Below are 23,859 nucleotides of genomic sequence, written 5' to 3' on the forward strand. Positions count from 1 at the left end.
AAGAAAGATAACAAAAATCAGGCATAAAGAAAGCGCTCTATGAAAGGATATTATTTGTTTACGCTACAGTAAAAACAAAAAGCACCAGAAACGTCCCTGCTTCCGCAGCCAGAAGGTCATGAAAAGGCGTTTCCCCAGCGAACTTCCCAGTTTATTTCTTTCTTTAATAATAAAATCAAAAACAAAATACTTCGGTCTGGGAAGCGCGGCTGATGCCGCCGAAGAGAGTCTGAACGAACGTAACGGTGCGTGGACAGACTTTTGAAGTAAAGGACTCAGCGGAGTCGGGATGGGGGCCGGAAGGTAGGTGGAACGTCCTGGAAGAGGAGAGCCTGCGTGGGTCCAAGTAAAGGGAGCCGCAAGTAAGGACATAGCCGCCGCGTTCAGCGCGTACTTGCTGTGCGCATTGAAAGCAACTTTGGAGCATTTATGGTGCGTAGCGTGTTTAAAAAAGTAAGGGAGGAGAGGGAGGAGAAATAGGAGAGAGAGAAAGATAGAAAGAAAAAGCATCGGGCTCCTTTGCCTCACGACAACAGGAGACGAAGCAAGAAGGACCAGGCGCGACACACTCGGACCGCTCAGGTTTGGCTCAGGCCGGCTACAGACTTGGCTCGGCTAGGCTGGTGCGCGCTATCTACACCCAACACCGTTTCACGCGGTGGGGGAGCCGTTCATTGCACCGAGCTGAAGGCGGTGGTTGCAGCCCGCCTGGAACCGTGCTGATAAAAGCGGTTTTGATAGACGACGCGGGCTGCGGAGAAAGACCACTGTGCGTTTGAGGGAGATGCCCGAGCGGTGCTTCGTCGCGACGTACAGCAAATATATACGGGCAGATATACGTCACCACAGCGGGTAGGAGGACTGCTAATGAGGACCAAGGAAGGAGGCTGTTCTCAAATTAAGTGTTTGACGTTGCGTAAGAAAAGCTTTAGATTAAGTAGCTCCAGGATGAAGCTGCAGTTTAAGAGATTCTTTGAGGTTAGCGTCAGGAATTCACTGTCGTTTTGTTAGGCGCTTCACATCACTTATAGAAGTTTGTCTTAACTTGGATGCAAAAGTTGCGCTTTGAGTATTTATTTCTCTTGTTCAAACACAGATATTTAGTGCGTTGTAACCTTCAGTGCAGTTATATGCTGTAATATAGACTCAGCGTAACTTAGCTGCTTGGTAGCTAAGTTTCTAAGCGTGTCTGACGTAGAACAATTCCGATGGCAACAAATGTTATTTTGGGAAGTGATAATCTATCAGCCTGACTTGAAAGACGACACATAACAAAACTGATATTTTGTAAGAGCACGCCTCAGGGCTAATTATTTAGGAAAACATCATGAGAATATCATATGAAAAATACTCTCTTGTGTCTTAGCCTTTTCGGTCGTTTACTTCCATTGTCTTCTGTGACATCCGATAACCATATTTTTTGTTTCGCAAAGCCTTGAATAGCAGCTTCATCTTAAGAAGAATAATTTTTTATGGCTGTTGAACAAGGCCCTGCCTAGTGAATTTTCATATAAATAGAAAACGCTAAAGTTGTTTTCTGTCTCAAACAATGGGGCCATATTGTTTTTTTGCAAGTTTGCTTCACTGCAGAAAGGGACGCTACACAGTGAAAGCAATGCTACAAAATAAAAGCTTTTTTTTTGTTTTAATCAATTCGAAAAATCTTGGAAGTGCATTTGACATTGCTGTTTCCTTCAGTTCCTGGGAGCATATTGGAAATCAACCTGTCTGAAACACTTGTAGTCGCTTTCACATTATCAAACAGGTACGCCCCAAACGAGAATTATGCAGCCCTAGTGAGCTTACTGTAATTTTCACTGTAATGCTAATGCTGGTATAAGTACGACTTTTTTTTTTTCGTTCAGCAATCTGAATAAAGTCAAATAAGAAAGTGGCTGCGTTTTCAGGCATGACCGTTGTAAATGTAAAGGTGGAGGGTTATTCACGGCAAAGCGAGTCGGTGACAAAAGAAGAATAGCAGGGGCACAAAAAATGCCTAAAAGTTCAGCCGAAGGTTAAGAAATCAAATTTATGAACACGAATTCCCGTACAAATGAGTGCGAATCGCGCGGGAAACAAAGGAAGAGCGACACCAATCGAAGTATGCAAACGCAAAACATCATCACTTCTTCATCAACGAAGTCTACTTGCCACGCTACCCCCGCTGTGACTGTTTTCAGAAAGACGGTTTAAATGTGAAGCCGGTTCACTTGGTCTTCGCATAATTGATTGACCGTAAGTGCTGCACTTTTGTGAAACTGCCTTGCTATAGGAAGTCACCTTTTTTTCCCCAGTGAAATTTGAGCGAAGCTCTTACAGCTTGAGGTAAAACGTCGGGTGTCTGCAAAAAACGTTCCGTGCCGTTGGTTGCCAATAACCAAGCCAAAGCTGCGCACAACTTGGGTTTAATCTGACCACGCCGCGCATCCTCCGAGGAGCACAACCGCAAGCCAGGACTATGCACGAAGACAGTCTGCGCAGCCTCCCCGCCGAGTTTTCAGGGGGTGGCGCGAGCCGAGTACGGTCACTACAGGCGCATGTTGCAGTCAGGTTTGAACGTCAGTTTCTGGCGTTAGGCTTTGGACATTATTTCACGGCCTGTGACAGGCTGTGGTTCGGCTCCACTCTGTCTACGCCAAGGAAAGCATCAGCCAGGATGGCCAAGTTAAGCTGCTTGAATCGACCAGCTTCGCCGTTTCCTAAGCTTTACACGGCTAGTGTAATTTTTTTTTTCTAAAAACAAATCATTACTTGGAAAGGTCGCGTTAGCAAATTTTTACTCGCGCTTGCTTTGCTTCTGCGCGGTACACACGTCATTATCGCACAGTAAAGTCTAACCCAGTGTTATAGCCCATCGTGAATGTAGCACACGATGTTTTTCTTTTCGCTCGTAAAATCAAACTGTTTCAGTTAATTTTATACCAGTGCACTCTGACGTAACGAGGAATCATATAGGAGATATGTACACACACCTCGATTTTTTTTTGTATCCAGGAATTACCATACTATGGTTAGTTCTAGTTTATAAAAAATCGTAATGAACTCTCATAAATTTGAAGCTCATACCTCTCTTTTTTTGTAGTCATAATTTACGCGGTGCATAACAGGAACGCTGAACGGAAAAAAATTGTTTACCTGTGCTACAGCTCCTTCATTCTCTCTAAAAGCACAAGGAGTCTTTCTTGTTGTTTTACTCTATCTCGAAGCAATAGCAGCCACGACTCAGAATAAATGTGTATAGATAATCAGACGCGGCAAGTTACCCGGTCGTTTCTTTCCGAGGTTGCAATCTGCCAACGCTTCCAAAAGAGGAAGTAGTTCACCGGAAGAGCAATTGTGCCGGCGTTGAATATACGTCTTGATAGCTCCTTCTTTTGTATGGGCCATTTTTCTTAAAAGCGCCCCAGATTTTCGGAGTAGAACTATATTTTACTTGCTATTTTTTCGATCGTCCAGGTGAGGCCAACGAGTAGGTTATTCAGAACGGGGTTCTTGGGCCTGAGTGCCACCGATCCTCCGCGATCACTATTTTGTCATGTATCAGGCAAAAGGCAATTGCGTGTTGGGAATGAATTGGCTTTGTCGAGACTATGGGAGCGTTAGCATCTGTGCATGGGATATGAAGCAGCTCGGAATACAGTTGTTTTACTACATGTTTTACTTGAATCTATCTATCTATCTATCTATCTATCTATCTATCTATCTATCTATCTATCTATCTATCTATCTATCTATCTATCTATCTATCTATCTATCTATCTATCTATCTATCTATCTATCTATCTATCTATCTATCTATCTATCTATCTATCTATCTATCTATCTATCTATCTATCTATCTATCTATCTATCTATCTATCTATCTATCTATCTATCTATCTATCTATCTATCTATCTATCTATCTATCTATCTATCTATCTATCTATCTATCTATCTATCTATCTATCTATCTATCTATCTATCTATCTATCTATCTATCTATCTATCTATCTATCTATCTATCTATCTATCTATCTATCTATCTATCTATCTATCTATATATCTATCTATATATCTATCTATATATCTATATATCTATCTATATATCTATCTATCTATCTATATATCTATCTATCTATCTATCTATCTATCTATCTATCTATCTATCTATCTATTTATCTATCTATCTATCTATCTATCTATCTATTTATCTATCTATCTATTTATCTATTTATCTATTTATCTATTTATCTGTTTATCTATTTATCTATTTATCTATTTATCTATTTATCTATTTATCTATTTATCTATTTATCTATTTATTTATTTATTTATTTATTTATCTATTTATTTATTTATCTATTTATCTATTTATCTATCTATCTATCTATCTATCTATTTATTTATCTATTTGTCTGTCTGTCTGTCTGTCTGTTGAAAAAAAAAAAACAAATCGAAGAATTGGAACATTTCGTATTCATGCCCGCTTGCTGACAATGTATACGCGAGCACGGTAGCTCTGCGACTACTACAGAAATTCGTGCTGGTAATGCTTCTGTGAGACATAAATGATCACAGGTTCGAGCTGAAGCATTCTTCTTATATTTCAGTGGTGGCGGAGAACTTCGTCCCCGTCGTGCAGGACGTGTACGCCATTCGAAGAAACGCTGCCGTCCTGCGGTGTCATCTGCCTGCAGCAGTGAAGGACTACATAACAGTGGTGTCTTGGATGCGCAGCGACGGCGTCGTCGTTGGCAGCCGTGGCACAGCTGGGCAACCAGGTACGATCATTTATGTCATCGTGTATATCCTCAAGGCTCAAAGGCATAATTTAGTTTAGCTTCACGGAGGAATTTCATATTGTCATTTTTAGCCACATATGCGCTTGCGTTTGCACTTATGTATGTATGTATGTATGTATGTATGTATGTATGTATGTATGTATGTATGTATGTATGTATGTATGTATGTATGTATGTATGTATGTATGTATGTATGTATGTATGTATGTATGTATGTATGTATGTATGTATGTATGTATGTATGTATGTATGTATGTATGTATGTATGTATGTATGTATGTATGTATGTATGTATGTATGTATGTATGTATGTATGTATGTATGTATGTATGTATGTATGTATGTATGTATGTATGTATGTATGTATGTATGTATGTGTGCATGTAATGTATGCAAAAGGTGGATGTGCTTTTGTGTAAGGGCCTATGATTGTCAGTGTGCCTAAGTTTCTGTATTCGAATTGCTCATTTTAGAACTATTATAAGAAGCGGCATCTCAAACAAAGCCATGACTCAGGACATATCGGTGTACCCTTCACAAAACTCCGAGTCTTGTTTTCTTGGAGGGAATAAAGCTCAAAAGAAGATGACGACATGGAAGGGCGACGTACACACAACGCTGACTTAGAGAAGTTTTGAACCAATGCTCCCAAGTTTCGACTCTAACTTGTTTTCTTATTTTACAAAGTGTGAGGCAGTTTCTTTCAAGATTAAGACACGACATCTGCGAAGTCTCATATTTGGAAACTTTGGAAGGAGAGTGCTTTTAGAGTTTTCTGCGTATTCTAAATGCGCAAAGCTGCGAGGCCACGTGCGGTGTCATTTCTAAGCTAGATGACACAAATGTACACATGAAAATATTGTTGTTCAGTAGTACGCTTCATCATGCTCCGGCTTTGCGTAATGAATTATTCACTTGTAGAAGTCTGGATACATTGTTTTAGGTATACCGTGGGACGAAGCCTCGTATAGAAGGATACATACCGAATCTCCGAAAACGTAATTCGCAGTAGTATAGAAAAAGTGAAAAAAAAGTAAGGAAAAACTAGAAACTTAGTGAATGCTCCAAAGACGGAGACGTGCAGGTTTGAAACAGGTAGTTTACTACTTAAGCTATTATTGCTAACCCGAGACACATGTTATGCAATAGAGTATTCAGTGAGCCCTCTGTATCCGAGGGTTTACGAAACTGAGCACGTTCTATCACATCTCCAACACACGTCACTCACTATGAAACTATAACAGAAGCCCCACAGTGATACTTTTCGTTCTTAACATGGATTACTTTGGCCCTTGAGTAACGCGTAATTCTTTCTTGGTGTGGTGCTACATAATTTTGCAGGCTATATCATCGATAGAAAATTTTTGAGGAGACTCTTATTCTTGTCTTAGGTGCCTCTGCTGGCACTCGCACGTCGGCGTTCGTGGACCCTGATGTATTGCTTGGTTTAATATTGCGTTTCATCACGCTGTCGAAGCTGGTCACAGAGGGCACGTAAAAAGAAGTGCGGGCTCCATCGGGAGGGGGGGGGGGGGGGTGCAACAGTACAATCTGCTCGCAAGAAAATTGTGTGCTCTTTGAACAAACTCGTTCAAGTAATTTTCGATAATTAATGTTACAGTCAATTGGTTCATGCGCATGCTGATGCTACGATATCATGTGTGTCCAGAAAAACTCTTATTTTCGACCAGAACTATCGATCTCGCGCCAGCTTGAAATTTTAAAACACATAATATCAAATCCGAAAAGCAGTGCTCGACCAGATGTGCTCGGAAGACGAACAACTCACTCGAGCCCCGTGCCACTTAAAAAAACAAAAAAGTAAAAACACCGGAGACTAACTACTAGCCTGAGCAGTGTGCGTCGTCACCAAAACTAATGGAACGGAGTTGGAACGCCAATGTTTTTCAAGACGTCAGCCTAACGTCCTACAGCTGGCGCTATACTATACGCAAGCGGTGCGAGAGTAATTGCTTTGTTCTCACAGCAATAGATAACACACACAACAAAAGAAAGATTGGTCTTTATGTGCATACGGAACCTTGAAGCATGCAGCGTACTGGATGTCCTTAATCAAGTGACCGGGGGTAGCAACATGTGCGAATGAAATGTCGCGTTCTCAAGCTAAAAATAAAAAGAAAGAAAGGCGCAATGTCACGTTCTTAAGCTGAAAAAAAAAGAAAGGAAGACTGACGTTTTGAACGTTGGCTGCAACTATTGAGAGTAGGCTCGTGCGAAAGCAAGCGGGATAAATTAGGAAGCGAGCAATAAGTTATCGCGCTCACTGGGACTAAGGTTACCTGGCCCCGACAAGCTCCCACCATCGCGTTAACTCTCGGGGGTTGGCATCGTTAAGCGGGGGTTGCATGTTTCCGACAAATGAGATTTTTTTCCTCCATGCTGAAAACACATCATTGTGTTTTGTTTATCTTTTTTTTTTCTTTTTTTACAGGACATGTAAAGCAGGAGTACTGAGTTTATTTGTGAGCTTGCTCAGGCGTTGATCGTGTGTTTATTCACTTATTTATTTATTTGTTTGTTTGTTTGTTTGTTTGTTTGTTTTAGACGTCTCATCTGACCGCACATACGTTTCCAAGTGGAGACCTTGTGTGAAGACCTCTCAGACTTCCAACCGTTCCGCAAAATATAAAAACATTCGTTGTCAAGAATGGTCATTGGACTGGCGCCCTGAGCCGATGCATTTTTTTAACGTGATTTTCGCCTACTTGACCAACGTCTTTATCACGAGGATCAATCCGACGAAGGCCGAGGCGTTTCTGTTTACGTAAACAGCGCATGTTTCTGAAGCAGTTCTTTGTAGAAACCAAATGGCGTACGTGTAAAATATCTAACCGTATTATTGTACCCCATTCTCGCCCATCTTCTTATGCACTAGAAAGCTTATTATTTAGGTGGAAAAATGTTACAATGCTCAGTCTTTTATTCGTCGCACTTTCTGAAGGGTAAACGAATGGAAGTTGCACTGTAATCTGATTTTGAGATCGAAAATATTTTCTAAAAATGCATACTGTAAATGGCCTTGTTGCCGTAACACTGCCTCTTAGTTATATTGGTTCATGATATATTGGTTCAGACAATAGGCGTGCAAACAACGGTACAAGGGAGAGGCCAGGACACAGTCTTGTGTTCGTGGTCACCCGCCTGCCGCCTTTTATCATGAATACCTACAAACTATTTCAGCTTTTACTCGTTTTTAGCTATGTAGGTTTCAGTTGGTTGCTTCTGATAACCCACACTGATTCGCTGAGCTATTCTAGGCTAGACAAACCGAAAGAAATCACGCAGTCGCCACACGACCACATTAGCACGCTTTCCAACCAAGTCGAACGCGTGGTGGAAGATATACGCTAACCGCCGCTGCACGTGCTTAGTCCACGTGTGGTAATGGCGGTAGCAATTACGGAAAAATGAAGCACTTTTTAAGCTACAGGAATGTGGGAACGCGCTCGAAAGCAGTTTAAGAGACACATTGGAATGCATTCCGGCCTCGCTTCAAATTAAAGAGAACCCTTTGTCATATGCCTGTAGAGCTGGCTTTTTTACAAAAGCACGCTTTAGGTGGCGAAGAAGGCTTCACAAGCAGCGTTTTGTCTGCATTTGTTGTGCGATCTAATGTAATGTATAATGCGTAGACGTGACTTGTGCTTGCACCAATATGGCTGATAGGAGTCAGCTAGGCTACTTAGGCTTTGAACAGCATACACGTTAGACTATCACTCACTTTCTTATATAAAATTAATAGACAACTGGCATTTGCAATCAGTAGCGTTAAATTGCATCGAACTCAAAACGACAGTGTTAATGCGTTCTAAAGCTGTCAGCTGTCTGAAAAATACCTGCTTTTTGCTTACGATAAACGAACCCACAGCATAGATAGCACAAAATAAATAAAGTAGAGAGCTGTGAGTTTGGCATCCGTAAGTACATTAAACTACTACTGAGATCAAAATGTTATGATCAGATTGTTTTGTAGATAATCCAGTGTTGACGTCGGCGGCTTCATTGGTTGTGAGCGAAACATTAGCGTTGCCACTGAACGAAAATTGAAGGTTGATACAGATAAAAAATAGGAAAGAGAAACCTTCATTTCGAGTGGGATCGGGTATTCGAACCTGCAACCCCTCTTTCTTACGTAATACCTCCGTTGTTATGGCCTGTCCCCTGTAGCATGCCCAAAAACTGAATAGCCGTCATCATCATCGTCATCGATATCGACAGCTACAACAATAATAACAATAGCAACAACACGCGCATGAGCGATCATGTTCCCGCTGATCATTCCTGGTGGAATGTTTGAAACATTAAGAAATGGCACACAAGCGATAGAGGAGTGTCATTTTGAAGTATGAGGTCGAGGTTTATTACAGCCTTAAAATTTTTGTACCGATAACAGAAAAAAATGAAGCAAACGCGAACAACTATATAACCTGACGGAAGCTCTGGCTCCAAAATACAGTCTGGTACACAGAAAACATGTCATTTACACAACTTAAACAGTGTTTTATGCAAAGACTGGCAATTAGAGAATTGCGATTGGGCGAATAAATATCGCAAATGTGAAAAAGAAACGGAACAGTATATATTGATAAAATACCTTGAAAACATCATTACCGCAATATGTAAAATAGGCGAGGTCAAGAATGCATCTGCAGACATTTACAATTTTAAAACAAAAAAAAAGAAGCAGACAATATTGAAATTGTACTCTAAACAGTGTGGAAACATGAAGTAATTAATAGTTCTAATATCTGTATTAAACATATCCAAAGCGATTAATTATAAAGGAGGATTTTCAAAACCTACTTTTGGGAGTTATTTTTATATTTTTTTCTGGGGAGTGAGAACTTAGCCAAGTGGATATAGTCGCTTTTATTGTCACCCCCTCCATCAACTGTATATTGGTGGAAAATAATTCACTAATTTGATTATTATTATTATTATTATTATTATTATTATTATTATTATTATTATTATTATTATTATTATTATTATTATATTTTGCTACAAACTGTCAATAAAAAGTTGCATGGTGAAACCTAGAAAACAAGTAAACTTCCAAGCATGCGCAGTGGCGTAAGAGTGACGTCAGTCACGTCGTCATGTAAGCTGTCCGTTACAAAAGCGTAATTATCATATGTATAGCGCAACTTTGTGTCCTTAAACCCCCGAATTCCAGGAATTAGATTGGTACTGATCATCATTCCCCATCGTCTGCTTCAATCGACGGGCCCGTTGAATCAGCCACAGCATGAAAAAATGGAGCAGCTGCTCATAAAATCTCTCAATGTCCGACTACAAACCGACAGCTTTTGTGCACTAGGTGTCGGCAGCGGATTTCTTGCGCCTTCGACATAAAATTTGTAAGTTACCCTGTGAGCATTTAATGCGCAAACTCACAGTAATACAGAATTTTCTGTAGTACTGGAAGTACTCATCGATATGGCTATTAACAGTGTTTAATTCTGACGCTTTTGTAAATGTTCAACCGTTTCATTTAGCATTGAACAGGGTAGGTGTACTGCCCCGCACACAACCATCGCCATTTGCGGTACAACTACTTTTTTTAAAAAAATTATTGCCCTTATCTCTTGCTTCAACGCAGAGTGGTAGGCCTGGAACAAAGCTCCTCCAGCGAACCTTTCGCCTTTTTTTTTGTCTCATTGAAACTTTTACCCCTATATGTGTACGAATTAGGTTCAGCACATCCCACTGGTGTTACAATGTGTGACTCGAACGAGTGGACCCCCTTATATTTGTGGCAGATAGGACTTGCGCGGGTGGGCATCGGAACGTTTCACTGCGGCCACCCGTGCTTAGAGAACTTGCCGACGAGTGGTGAAGTATGGCGGGCGGGCACGTGAGGCGACGGCTCCGTGTTTCCCGGTTCGCTTAACGAGGCGCCCCTCTTTTTTTGTCGGGGAGCCCTTCGAGGCTTGGGCGATAGCACGCCGCAGCCAACCAGCTCGTTTTCGATGAAGCAAACACACGCGACAACGTTGTAAAGGGCCTCATTTACAGCGTGCCCGCACGTGGCACATTCAACCCCTCCTCCCTCGTGGCCCCTAGAGGGAGCCGGATATGACGTTTCCGCACCACTGCCGCATGGAGTGTTGATAACGCGTCGTTTCGTGCTAAACGTACTCAAATCGACGGCAGCCAGTCATTAGGTTTTTTTTATTGCTACATTTTTCTGCATATGTATTATGACTGGAAACGGACGATAGCTGAATTTACATTCAGCGAAAAATAGAAATGACATGCAGTTGCGTCGGCATATCTGGGCGTGACAATATGTTTGTATTTATGTGTATGTGCTTGTGCATGCATAAATTCAAATTCTCGTGCGGCGGTGTGTTTGTGTGTGTGTTTGTGTGTGTTTGTGTGTGTGTGGGGGGGGGGGGGGGGCGTTTGTTCTTCTGAAACTTTAGCACTGCCTTGAATTTTCATAAGATCCTTCAAACGAGCAGAGGCTCAAGACTGAACATCAGAAGCTTTCTCGCCTAGTCGGTTCTGGCGGCAGAAGGACACATGTCTCACCTCAGTATAAACACGCTCGAAAGCGGGCCTTTTTAACGACATGCATGTATTATTTTCAGGTGCTACGGGCTGCTTTAGAGCATCACCGAAGCGAGATGAGCATCCTTTTGCAACGCTGCTTCACTAGATAGACGCCTGACAGGGCGTAGATAACAACTTATACTCTCCATGAGAAAATCACACACGCTGGACTCTTAAACGTGGTTGAATATTTTTATACCCTTCAGTCCAAATATAATCTTTTTTTTTTTTAGCGTGCACACAATTGGAATTGCAATAGTATTGCTACGTGCCAGTCTATCTGCTTTGTCTTCTTCAACTTCATGCACTGGCACGTATGGAATCATCAATATTTATAAAATACTTGAAGATAATCTTTACGATTCGTCGAATACATTCGCGAGAATTCACGCGACCAGACAAATGCTTTAATGTGACAGGAGGAAACATTTCGTATTCGTCGCAACCAAAGCCCTGCGTAGCGACAATAAAACTTAAAAAAAGGAGAAGAAAAACGGAAAAGGGCAATAAATTAATAAAATTGCCGATTCGTGTTTACACTGGAAACTGGCGTTTGCTGTATAGCGAATGCATTCGACAGATCAGCGCAAGGAAGCATTCGTTGTATTTGCGCGATTTCGTAGCGAAGGCATGAAATTATTATTTGTTTTCTATAGCTAAACAGTTTTCAGGTGTATCGACAGCGTCGTGGTGCCTTTCAACCCCGCACGCTAGAAATAATAACAAAACTTTCAAGCCTGGAGGCTCTCGCTTGGCTCACTTGTATGTGTTCGACGAAGCGAAGACTTGTTTTAGGAAAAGGTGCGCACGGTTTCTCTTCTTGCGAGACTTTGTAAACAGGAGCAAATCTCTGTTCTCGTCCGAAGGAAAATGAAAAATAGACGCAACTCACGCAAGACCGAGAGGTTCGAAGTGTGGAAGAAATATAGGGATGTATGGAACGCGGCGATGAAAATAAATTTAAAGGAGAAAATTGGAGAGAAGGAGCGCAATCGATTAAGAGCACGGGAGCTTTTGCCGGCGGTATCTTCTGGATGTCTGCAAAACACGACGACGGCCTCTCGGCGTTCTCTTTTGCAATCAGGAAAGCCGTTCTAGATGTTTCGAAACAGCCTCCTCCTCCTCCATGTATCCTTGATGGCTGCTTACGTTTCTTGTACAGCTCAGCTTCTGGCTGAGCTGGACAGAAAACAGGAGACACTTTCGGTTCGGTTGTTCGTGTAATCCACTCTAGAGTGGTGGCCTTCTGTGCAGTGTCGTATCGTTATGGTCTTCCTAGGGTTACGTACAGAAATCCTACGTTGTAACACCTCTTTTTTTCCCAATGTTGTTTGCTAACGGCGTCTGTGTAGAGCAATGTGCGCGAAAAAAATCATCGTCTGTGTACTGGCTCTGCCCGTTCGTTTTGCGAGGTCTTTCCTCAATTAAACGCTGTTGCAACCAAGGCTGCCAAGGAGGAGAAGGAATAAATGAGGAAGGACAGGGAGGTTAGCCATAAGACTACCAAGACTTCATACGTGGTGGAGTTGCTGGAAGGTGCAACCGACGCGTAGGTTGGCAGCGGCAATGTTGCGTGTACGTCGCTGGGAGGCACGGCAGCAACTTGAGGGTAGTTGGGTATAGGGCGTGAAGCAGGTGGCTGTACGGGCGCAGAGCCGGTCAGTGATGTAAGTTCCTCCCTGACGATGTCACGCAAGGGCACTCCCGAAGACTGTGGGGACGCGATGTAGGAGGTGTGAAGCCCATAGACCGCAATTCTTCGCGTATAATGTCCCGGATGAGGTCACCCAGAGTGGCCATGAGGAAGAGGCTAGCGGATGATGGTGATTATGATCATGCAGGGATGAGAGCGATGTAAGTAACAAACGCCCACAGCATATTTAATCAAAAGTGCAGCACCAGTGTGTGTTGCCCCAATCGTTGCTACAAAGTCATGAGCTTTTAACACAAAGACTTTTACGAAGTTGCGATGGAATGGTTCGCAACAAAAATCCGCATATGAGGTCCCGATGAACTTGAACTCATGGCGCTAGTCTCTTAATGCTAATATCGCTGGGATGTTGCAGCGACAACGTATTGACACCACGTTGACACCACTGAAGCAAGTGTCATGTATGAGGCGTGTGCTGCAACCGGGTTCCTCGCTAGCGTTTCTCTTTGGGACACACTATTCGCCGCCTAGCGGTGCTCCCGTTAACTTTCTTTTCGCATGACCTTCAAGACCCGTGGTACCATATATGCGCTTTAGTACTGAAGCTTTAATAGAAGCCCGTAGAATACATGTCAAAGTGCAGAATCAATGATCATTTCTATACTATATTGTGCCAATGGGGCCGATTTATAGACGCCTATGTGGTAGAACTATCAGACTTGGTTAAATATATATATATATATATATATATATATATATATATATATATATATATATATATATTATCAATAGTCCCGGTTCGGTTCGACAGGTTATCTTTTCACCCAATTTTCTTCCTTCACATTTGCATTACGATTGGTCTAATAACTTCCCCTATACATTCCTTGGCATGATTGTCTGTTAGATCTCATTAATATTGTGTCAAAACACGGACAACTAGCCCTTAAGTATACAATTCTTTCATTTATTCATTAAGCAGGGTCTCGTACTAGCAGACTTGGTGCCGTTAGGTTGTATACGAGGGACTATTGGTCAGATGCCCGCTCGTAATAGGTTCACGTGCTACGTGACACCAAACAGGCTCATAAAGAGTGTGCCCCACTCGCCTCCTTGGCTACAGGTGGCGCTGACTGACACTCCCGCGTTTGATTCACATATAAACCCAATAAAGTGGCTGGGGGGATAGCCGCCGTGGCAGCTGGGTGGTAGAGCATCGCACGCGTTATTCGAAGGTTGCAGGTTCGGTTCCTGCTCACGGCAAGTTATCTTTTCACCCACTTTTCTTTCTTCACATTTGCATTACAATTGGTCTAATAACTTCTATACATTCCTTGGCATGATTGTCCGTTAGATCTCATTAATATTGTGTCAAAACACTGAAAACTAGACCTTAAGTATTCACTTCTTGCCCTTATATATATATATATATATATATATATATATATATATAGAGAGAGAGAGAGAGAGAGAGAGAGAGTGGGGCCAGGAACTGCTTTCACACAGAAATAATCATTAAAAAAAACCGGCCACCGTGTAAAAGGACATGTACTTATAGCCATCGCCAATATTTATACGGGTTTTCAATGCTACCGATGTACTACGGGAAAAAGGTTTCTGCCCTATACGAAATGCTTCCATGTAGAAGGAGCGATTTGTTTTACAGCCGTCCAAACCTTTCGGGGTTTCGAAGCCAGTCGTAGTATGTTAAAAAACGCCGGCCACGGCTGGTATTGACTGGCCGTTTAATGCGGATAGTTTCCGTGAAGAAAAAAACGGTGGCCCGGTAAAACAATTGTCGAGCAGAGGGAAGCTTGAAGAAAAAACAAAAAAAAAACAGCCGAGGTTTCTTCTTGCAAACTCATTTGGGATCTGTACAGCTGTGATCCCCCACGTGTTTCCGAGTATATATATATATATATATATATATATATATATATATATATATATATATATATATATATATATATATATATATATATATATATATATATATATATATATATATATATGCTGTCGGCTTTTGCTAGTCAATGTTCTTGTGGGCTTCGGAGACACGATCAGTATGGTTGAGAAGCCGAAGCAATATGCCTACTGGTGTAAAATGCGTGTGGAATTCAATCTGTTATTGCAACAAAAATACAGCGGACCATTTAATGTAGCACAGGTTAAATAACATAACATTTCTAACTCGTTTTATTTTTATTAAGGTGAACCTTTTCAGCCCAAAGTGAAACTCAGCATCGGGCAGAATAACGTGAAGATGAAATGACATTTTACTAAAGGTAATAGCAAATTACAGCTTATATTCCCTCTAGAGTTTAGGAAAGTTTCAAGTGCAGTTTAGTAGAATCCCCTATAATGAGATAATGACGTCATGAAGTGGCACCGTCAGTGAGTTATACTGCGTGGGTTTTTGTACCGCGCACTTCATTCGCCTGCCATGTTTCGCTCAAGAGGCGGTTAAGAGAAACATTTGAGGCCTTTGCCTTAAAGGGGCACTGACACAAAATTTCGGGGGGCCGAGATAGCCTGCGGGGCCGATTCTCGTGAACATTCGTATATCATCTGCAAGATTTCAACAGCGAATATAGCTTGAGAGGTATTTTAAATTATTTCGAATTTTGCGTGAGCGACCAACTCCATAGCGCTATATACACCCTCGGAGGGGACCCCGAGGACACGTCACCACGCTGCGATCAGCAAAACAAGTTATGGTGACGTCATATCCGCCATTTTCCTTTTGCCGCGTTAGTTCCCGAAGACTTTATTTCTCGGCGGCTGGATGCGAGTGCGTGGCCGTGGCGCACGCTTAAAAAGTTTTGTGTTTGGCGACAGTGCTGTCCCGTTTCCTATTCGAAAGTAATTCTTGATGCGGACCGTGCGGAAGTGCGTCACAGTTCTGTGTGCTGACGTGGTCAAGAGCTGCACACGCTAGGTGGCGACAATTGCACCCAGTTTTTAGAACTCTCTCAAACCGAAACTTAAAGTAATTGATAATGAGGGGCCTGTAAATAATTATCTGCCGCATGCTGCAGCAAACGATGTGTTGTGTCATGACTAACAGGCCCCCAGCAACGCATTGCAGCAGAAAAACGCAAGGCCAAACTTTTTTTTTTGTCAGTACAAAATGTATGCATGAAGGTATGCATGAATTTCTTGCTGTTCTGCGCACAGCAAAACGCCTTCAAAAGCTCCGTGCTCTGGATGTATCAACAGCATGGCTATAATACGAAAGACGCTGCGGTAAACGCCGTATTACTTGCATAGACACACTAGACTTCGTATGTGGGAAAAGGCGGCACATACAAAAGGAGACGACAAAAACAGCGTAGAGGTCTGGATAAGTTTGTCGCGAGAGATTCAAACAATGATGTCTCATAACCGTTCTGCACTATATCGGAATGCAGGTGCAGAAGACCGCTATGCTCTGCTGCCGACTGGTGAATTGGTAGCACGAGGCCTCGGAGCGACGGCCTCGGAAGCGTTCTTCACTTATCGGTGCCAGGTGCGCAATGCTTTCACTGGACAAACACGTCTCAGCGACACAGCGGGAAAAATCGTCGTCCCTGGTGAGTATGCTAGCTACTTCACTTAGCCTAATCACCACCTCCCTTCTTTCTTATGATGGTTACTTGACGGTACAATAATTGTCACTGTAGCTGCATTTATGACAGATGGATAAACATCTGCGAGCTTGAAACTTCTTGAAATTGTTTGTGCAGTATCCGAATACAAATAAGACAAACTTTCAATGGAAAACGCCGGCTGCAATAGCATTGTTCCTTGTTTTGAACGTATACATAGCTTCAAGAATATCTATCACTGCACAAATCAGGTCGGTCTAGTGGTTATGGTACTCCGCTGCTGGCTTGAAGGTCGTATGATCGAATCCCGACCGCAGTGCGTCGCATATCCAGTGGCGATGAAAATGCTTGAGGCCCGCGCACCTAAATTTACGTTTACGTGGTCGCAATTTCGGGAGTACTCCCGTACGGCGGTTGTCTCTCATAATCAGATCGTTGCTTCCAGGCTTAAAATCAAAACTAGACTTATATATATCATAGATGCGCTTGGCGAGTGGTCATTTTCCTTATTCTCGTGGATACGAAACATTAGGGACGTGATAAAGTTCAGGGAGACGGTCCTCTTAACTGAACAGCTTGCAGTGTGAAAAGAATCGATACGCAGCATTCTTCGCAGGCATTGTGCAGTGTTCTTCAACTTTTGAGTATAGTAGCGTCGCGTCAGGCCGCTTGGCACGTGAAAACAGAACCGTTTTTTTTTTTCAATGTTCGCATTCCTCAGAAAGCGCAGCCGATTGTGGCCGCCGGTCACATTTCATTTTTAAAGCCTCCTATTTGAATAACCTCGTGCGATACCTCTGGCCAATGGTTGATGAGCTGTCCGTTTGAAAAGTACGTATATTTTCTTTTCCGCATGAAACACACGCTCGTGCTGTACCGTACACACATTCTTTCTCCTCGCGTCTTTTATTCAGTGCCATTTCTTCCTCGTAATCCCGCGTCATTCATCTTGGGCGAAACAGCATGCTTCGCCCGAGAAGGAGATGCGTAACGGTCGCGAGAGGACGCAGCTGCGCTCTACGAGGCTCGATGGTACGTGGCTTTTACCGACTTATCGGTTTCGCCCGAAGCGAGGCTGAGACTCTTTCCGCAGGGCAATTCTCCGGCATAAGCGGAAGTCAATACGGATGCTTTCATCTTGCCCTGCTTCCGCGCCCATGACGTTCCGATGCAGACCACTGGTGGTCGGTTGAACCTCCCGGATATCTCTTTCCGCTTTATTCGTACTTGGTCGCGTCCTCGCAACTGTGTTTTGTTTTTTGTGTGTGTTTACGTTTCGTTTTTCTCGCTGTTCCCTCGCATCGCGTAGACGAATGCATCTCTCGAGAAACAAAGATAAGGCGCAAGTGGGATAAATCGGGACGAGGGTCAACTTAGAGAACGAAAGATATAGAAAAGACGCCTGGAAAAAATTGCGGGCATCGCGTGGGCGAATGCACCTCTCGAGAAACAAAGATAAGGCGCAAGTGGGATAAATCGGGACGAGGGTCAACTTAGAGAGTGAAAGATATAGAAAAGACGCCTGGAAAAAAATGCGGGCAAACAGGATGTGGTTGGACAGAGTGAGTGTGTGCGTATGTTTTTGTGCGCGTGCGTAATCAAATTTTGGCGTTTTAGACCCGCAGGATGCACAGTGAAGGTTCTCTTCAATGTCACACCTATCAAACGAAATTCAAAATCTTTCACACGTAAGATTTATAGCTTGCTGATTAGGTTCACTCATATTTTTGTTACCATGTTCAGAAAAAAAGCCACTTAACTGTTGCGCAGCCAAGGAGTGGCACACTGGGTCCTTGCCCCCTCTCGAAACTTTTTGTTTGTCATGGCATACAGAGCTCAAAACAATCATTTGCCTGCCCGGGCTCCACTTCAGGCAAAAAAGATACCCCCCTCCCCGCCACCCCCCGAAAAATCTTCTCAGGCTCCGGCCTCTGAAGTAACTTTTTGGCAGGTGTGCTAAACATTTTAACCAGCTTTACTGGTAGATTTATTTGCTGATGTACGCTGTTAAAGGTGCCCTAAATAATCGATCAATCAATAAATTATTCAATCAATCACAAGAATTGTTCTTCTAACTGTACCTCCTCCCTATTCCCGCGCAAAAACCTGCGAACAAGAAAAAAAAAAACTTCAATTTTTTGTTGACTTGGAATGAATCGATGATTGAAACAATAATGAATTCGCTGGGTAAATAATGATATTAGCTTTATGTTATTTTACTGTCAATGACCCGAACAGTTTTCTACTGCTCACTTGTAAACGTCCAGCAGTATTAGAAAACGGGAATCTGCGTATACCTGTTTTCACAACGAGTTGCTGTAATATTAGCACCTGGTAAACAGTAATCTACAGGAGCAATCTTTTAGAAACGGTAAGTTACCCTACATAATCTTGCCGATAAATTTGTGAGATTGTCTGTATATGAAATCCAAAGTACTCTTCTATCGAACCATTTGGTACGTATTCGGCAGTAAGAGGAAAAGTATGAAAGCAAAAGAAAAAAAAAAGGCACGATCGAATCCCGGCTGCAGCGGCTGCATTTCCGATGGAGGCGGAAATGTTGTAGGCCCGTGTGCTCAGATTTGGGTGCACGTTAAAGAACCCCAGGTGGTCAAAACTTCCGGAGCCCTCCACTACGGCGTCTCTCATAATCATATGGTTGTTTTGGAACGTTAAACCTCACATATCAATCAAGAGAAAAAGGCACGGAAGCCTCCCGATAGGGCGTCCAATTTGCTAGAAATTTTCGGAGAAAAATGATTAAGGGATGAAAATGACGAAAAAAAAACTGCTAGTGAAGTGGGGTGTTGTAGCCTTTTTTGTGTGTGCCTTCTCAGTAGTCAACCATGATGTGGGGCATTTCATTTTCGTTCTGGAGGCTTTCGAATGGTCTATGCTCGTGCCTTCCTCATGTACTAAACAGACTACGAAAATAGAGAACCATGAAAGTATATCTTATTAGAGCGGCATTCATGTGCCTGAATAATCGGAATGCTGACCTCAGCGTCTAATTTTGCCTTTCTTTCTCACGACAAACAAATCAGATGAAAGTTCAAGGAGCAAGAGCAGTCGGAGTTAGGGCCAGGACTGTGAAAAAATGTTCAGACACCTTCGCGAAAGTAAATAAATAAATAAAAAAATTAACGCAACTTCTCACTAGGGTGTCAAGTCGAAAGTAAGTTCGGAGTTGGGCGGCCTTCTTTGATTCTTTTCTTTTTCATTTCTTTCTTTGTGTGTTTCCTTGTTTTTTCTCTAATCTTTAAGCCATGTCTGTCTTCTTTGTCATTGTTGATTTTCGTTTATTTGTCTTTTCATCTGTATTTCACTTTCATTTCTATTTTTCTCTCACTTTCTCACTCGCTCTCTTTCTTTTTATTTTCGGGTTCGAGTCCTTCCCGCCATCTTGTGACAAATTCTTTTTCGCCAGGATATTTGTTTTCTCACGTCTTTTGTTTCCTTTATATATATATATATATATATATATATATATATATATATATATATATATATATATATATATATATATATATATATATATATATATATATATATATATATATTGTAACAAAGAGCGGCGCGGCAGCTGTGGGCTATGGGCTGGAGAGCGAGGAAGAAGAGGCAGAATAGAACAGCTTGCCCGACGAACGGGTGTTGTGTCTGTCTCGCTTATTACAATGGCACAGCCGTTCAACGAACCTGTGTGCGACGATCTGCGTGATGAAACCGTCCTACGGAATATGGAATACCCGTTTTGCAAAATGGGTATTCCATATTCTCAGGCCTACCGGTACCGAAGAATATGCACCGATACGCGGGAATTTGACAGACACGCAGAACACCTAAAGCATTCTTTATTGAAACAAAATTATCCGGAAGACATTATTGACGATGCCATACTACGTGCTCGCAACGGGAACAGGAATGATATTATTAAGGGACCAAACAGAGTATCTAAAACGACTTCCCAAACGAACCTTGTACTAACTTACTCCTCATCAGCGCCACGAATCAACAACATACTGTCCCGCCATTTCAACATAATCAGGCAAAGCAAACGACTAACTTCTATCTTCGCGAAGCCACCTCACGTGGTGTACCGCCGGGATAAAAATCTGAAGGACATTCTTGTCAGAGCAAAAACAACCACCCCCAAATTTCAATCAGGGTGCCATCCCTGCGGAAAAGCTCGATGCAAGGTATGCCCACAGATGGTCACAACACGGGAATCCAAAGCGAACTTCTCGGATTTCAAAGTCTGCATAACTGAAAGCCTTAATTGTGACTCCAGTAACGTAATATACATGCTACATTGCAACATCTGCGGACAAGAATATATCGGCCAAACAGACACGCCATTTCGGCTGCGGTTCAATAATCACCGGTACCACGCCACTTCACTGCCGAAGCTACCTTTATCTAGACATCTGCGCCTGCCAAACCACAGTTTTGAAAATATCAGCGTAACTCTTTTGCAGTCCGGTTTCTCAAACAGACGCGAGCGCGAACAGCGTGCGGCATATTTTATTTTATAATTTCGAACATTAGTAGCCGGCATCAACGAGGACCCCGGTAAACTCAACTGCCTCCGAGAAGTAAGCCTGGAGGAAATTGGTGACAAAGATTGATAGCTGGAGACCATGCTTTTTTCTGACTGACTCGTACGTGTACACTGTCCATTCTAGTTTTCGTTTTTTCTCCATTCATTTTTTCTTTTCTTCCTTTTTCCACATGCACATACAAAGTGTTTTCGTTCGCCTACCACTTGATGACCATTGAAGGGAAACGGACGAAGATTAAAGGTAAAAAGAGCCGACCGACCCATTAACGGGAGACCCTTCCTTTACGCACGCCGCATGCCGACCGACCCATTACGGGGAAGCCCTTTCTTTACGCACGCCTTCACGGACCCTCCCGGCACCGCGGCGACAATCTTGGGTGGCCCGACACACGTCGAGAACTGAACAGCACGTTATAAGAAACGTATGTGGACGTACACGGACAGTTGGTTTCGTTCTCAGTGTTTACAGTGGTTCTTTTTTTTAACTTTCTTTCTTTTCTTTCTTTTTCTTTTTTCTCCCCCCCCTTTTTTTCTCTCACTCTCGCAAACATGTTTCAAGGCGAGAGGGACGCGGCAGCAACGAAGTTTGGAAATTCATGTCAGTATAACTCATCCCCTGATGAAGGGAGGACCCCTCCCGAAACTGTTGGGAAATAAATATATTTATGTTTGTTGACAACGCTCCCGTTGTGCCATATCCCATACCTTCACGAAGACTAACTGGCCCATTGAATTATTACTCCCTTTATATATATATATATATATATATATATATATATATATATATATATATATATATATATATATATATATATATATATATATATATATATATATATATATATATATATATATATATATATATATATATATATATATATATATATAAGGGAAAGAAGTGTATACCTAAGGGCTCGTTTTTCCGTGTTTTAACACAATATCAATGAGATCTAACAGACAGTAATGCCAAGGAATGTACAGGGGAAGTTATTAGAACCAATGGAATGTAAGTAAGAAGAAAGAAAAAAGAAAAGTGGATGAAAAAATAACCAGCCGTGAGCAGGAATCGAACCTCGTAGGTTCGATTCCTGCTCACGGCTGGTTATTTTTTCATCCACTTTTCTTTCTTCTTATTTACATTCCATTGGTTCTAATAACTTCCCCTGTACATTCTTTGGCATTACTGTCTGTTAGATCTCATATATATATATATATATATATATATATATATATATATATATATATATATATATATATATATATATATATATATATATATATATATATATATATATGTATGTATGTATGTATGTATGTATGGACTAGTTTCCTAATTTATCAAGGTTGCCGCAGGCGGTGCCTAAGAGATCAGCGCCCTTGTTTTTGGAGCGAAGCAGAAGATGAAGAAAAGAACTCGGAGGACTGATTCATGACAACGATAGTTTCTGTTTTCACTACCTGGCGTGACCATAAGTACCCCATAAAATCCCTACGCGGAGTGATGGAAAGTTAGCTTGAAGAGCTCCGCTTTTTCTAGAAATACTTTTTAGCACTTCCATAATACTTTTCAGAGGACATCAGTTACGAAAAACAACGAAAAAAATCTCTGAAACGGTAAAACGAATTTTCAGTAGAAGAAAAGCAGCAAAATAAACCTCGCTCCCCCATAAACTTATCCTAAGAACACTTAGTCTTGTTCTGAATGATCGCCACGTTTCTCAGACGACCAAGGCGAAAAGACGATTCGATTAATGTTGATTGGGAAGCTAATTGCGCTGTCCGAAGAAAAGTGCTACGCAGCTGGTGCGCTCAACTTTCATGTTTTTGTCCTTACAGCGAGAGAATGAGTTGTTGGCTTATTCGTTAGCTTTGTTCAGTTTCTTAGTGCGAAACAATTTTCGTGGTTTCGGAGAATAGAATAGATTGACCGCTGCAGCCCAGCCTCTTCTGCCCTTCATCAACCTAAGCTATTCCGGTTTCTTAAATGAATTATCAACCAAGAGGTGAATTATCTTAGTGAACTGAACTTCCGAAATGCCTTTTTTTCTTTAGTTCATTTGGCTGCTTTAAAATTCGGTAGGACGTAAGAGAATTGTTAGAACTCTGGTTCTTCGTAGCTCGACAAATCTGGACTGATGATAGTCTGTTCGTGTAGTTTTTCTTTTCTCGTGATTCTGAAAGTTCATAGATTGCATAAATCAAACCTAACTAGGCTGGTCTAGAGATCACAGATTGTTAGCTTGACAAATTATTTCATGACAAAAGAATCATCGCTAGTTTGAATTTAACAAATGTTTTAAGTATGTGAAGACATGCACGAAAAACCAATGATAGTTTGTAATCAGCACGTTCTTTATTTATTATATAGATGTAGGTAATGCAGATTTTCTAATGCACTAGAAAAGTGAAACAGTGTTTTTCGAAAGATCCCTTTGCAGCGGGACTATTTACCCCACTCAGTTCGTTCGTGATTACCTTCCATGCCAAATATTTGTAATTTTTCATCGACCACAGCTTTATTTTATGTTCATATTTCTCGGGAGAGGCATAGCTTTGGTATTGGCGTAAAGCGAATAAATGAAATCAGTTGTAAAGTAATGACGTTATCTTTTGCCAAAAGTAATGACGCATTTACACATTTCTCACTAAATTTCACTTGTGTGCATCCTAAGCCTTGCTATTGTATATGGTAGAGTCGGGTAGCC

At 41.8% G+C, this 23,859-nt stretch overlaps 1 protein-coding gene across 1 annotated transcript in view; it reads left to right on the top strand.

Moving 5' to 3' along the window:
- The window catches only part of LOC119169526 (cell adhesion molecule Dscam1), a 111,644-nt gene that overhangs the window by 36,564 nt on the left and 51,221 nt on the right, over positions 1–23,859 (top strand). The window contains exons 4-5 of the mRNA XM_075877172.1: positions 4,591–4,761; positions 16,420–16,581. Coding sequence (XP_075733287.1) covers positions 4,591–4,761; positions 16,420–16,581 — 333 coding nt within the window. The remainder of the gene's footprint in view (positions 1–4,590; positions 4,762–16,419; positions 16,582–23,859) is intronic.

This window comes from Rhipicephalus microplus, chromosome 2 (assembly GCF_043290135.1).
Source record: "Rhipicephalus microplus isolate Deutch F79 chromosome 2, USDA_Rmic, whole genome shotgun sequence".
NCBI lineage: Eukaryota > Metazoa > Arthropoda > Arachnida > Ixodida > Ixodidae > Rhipicephalus > Rhipicephalus microplus.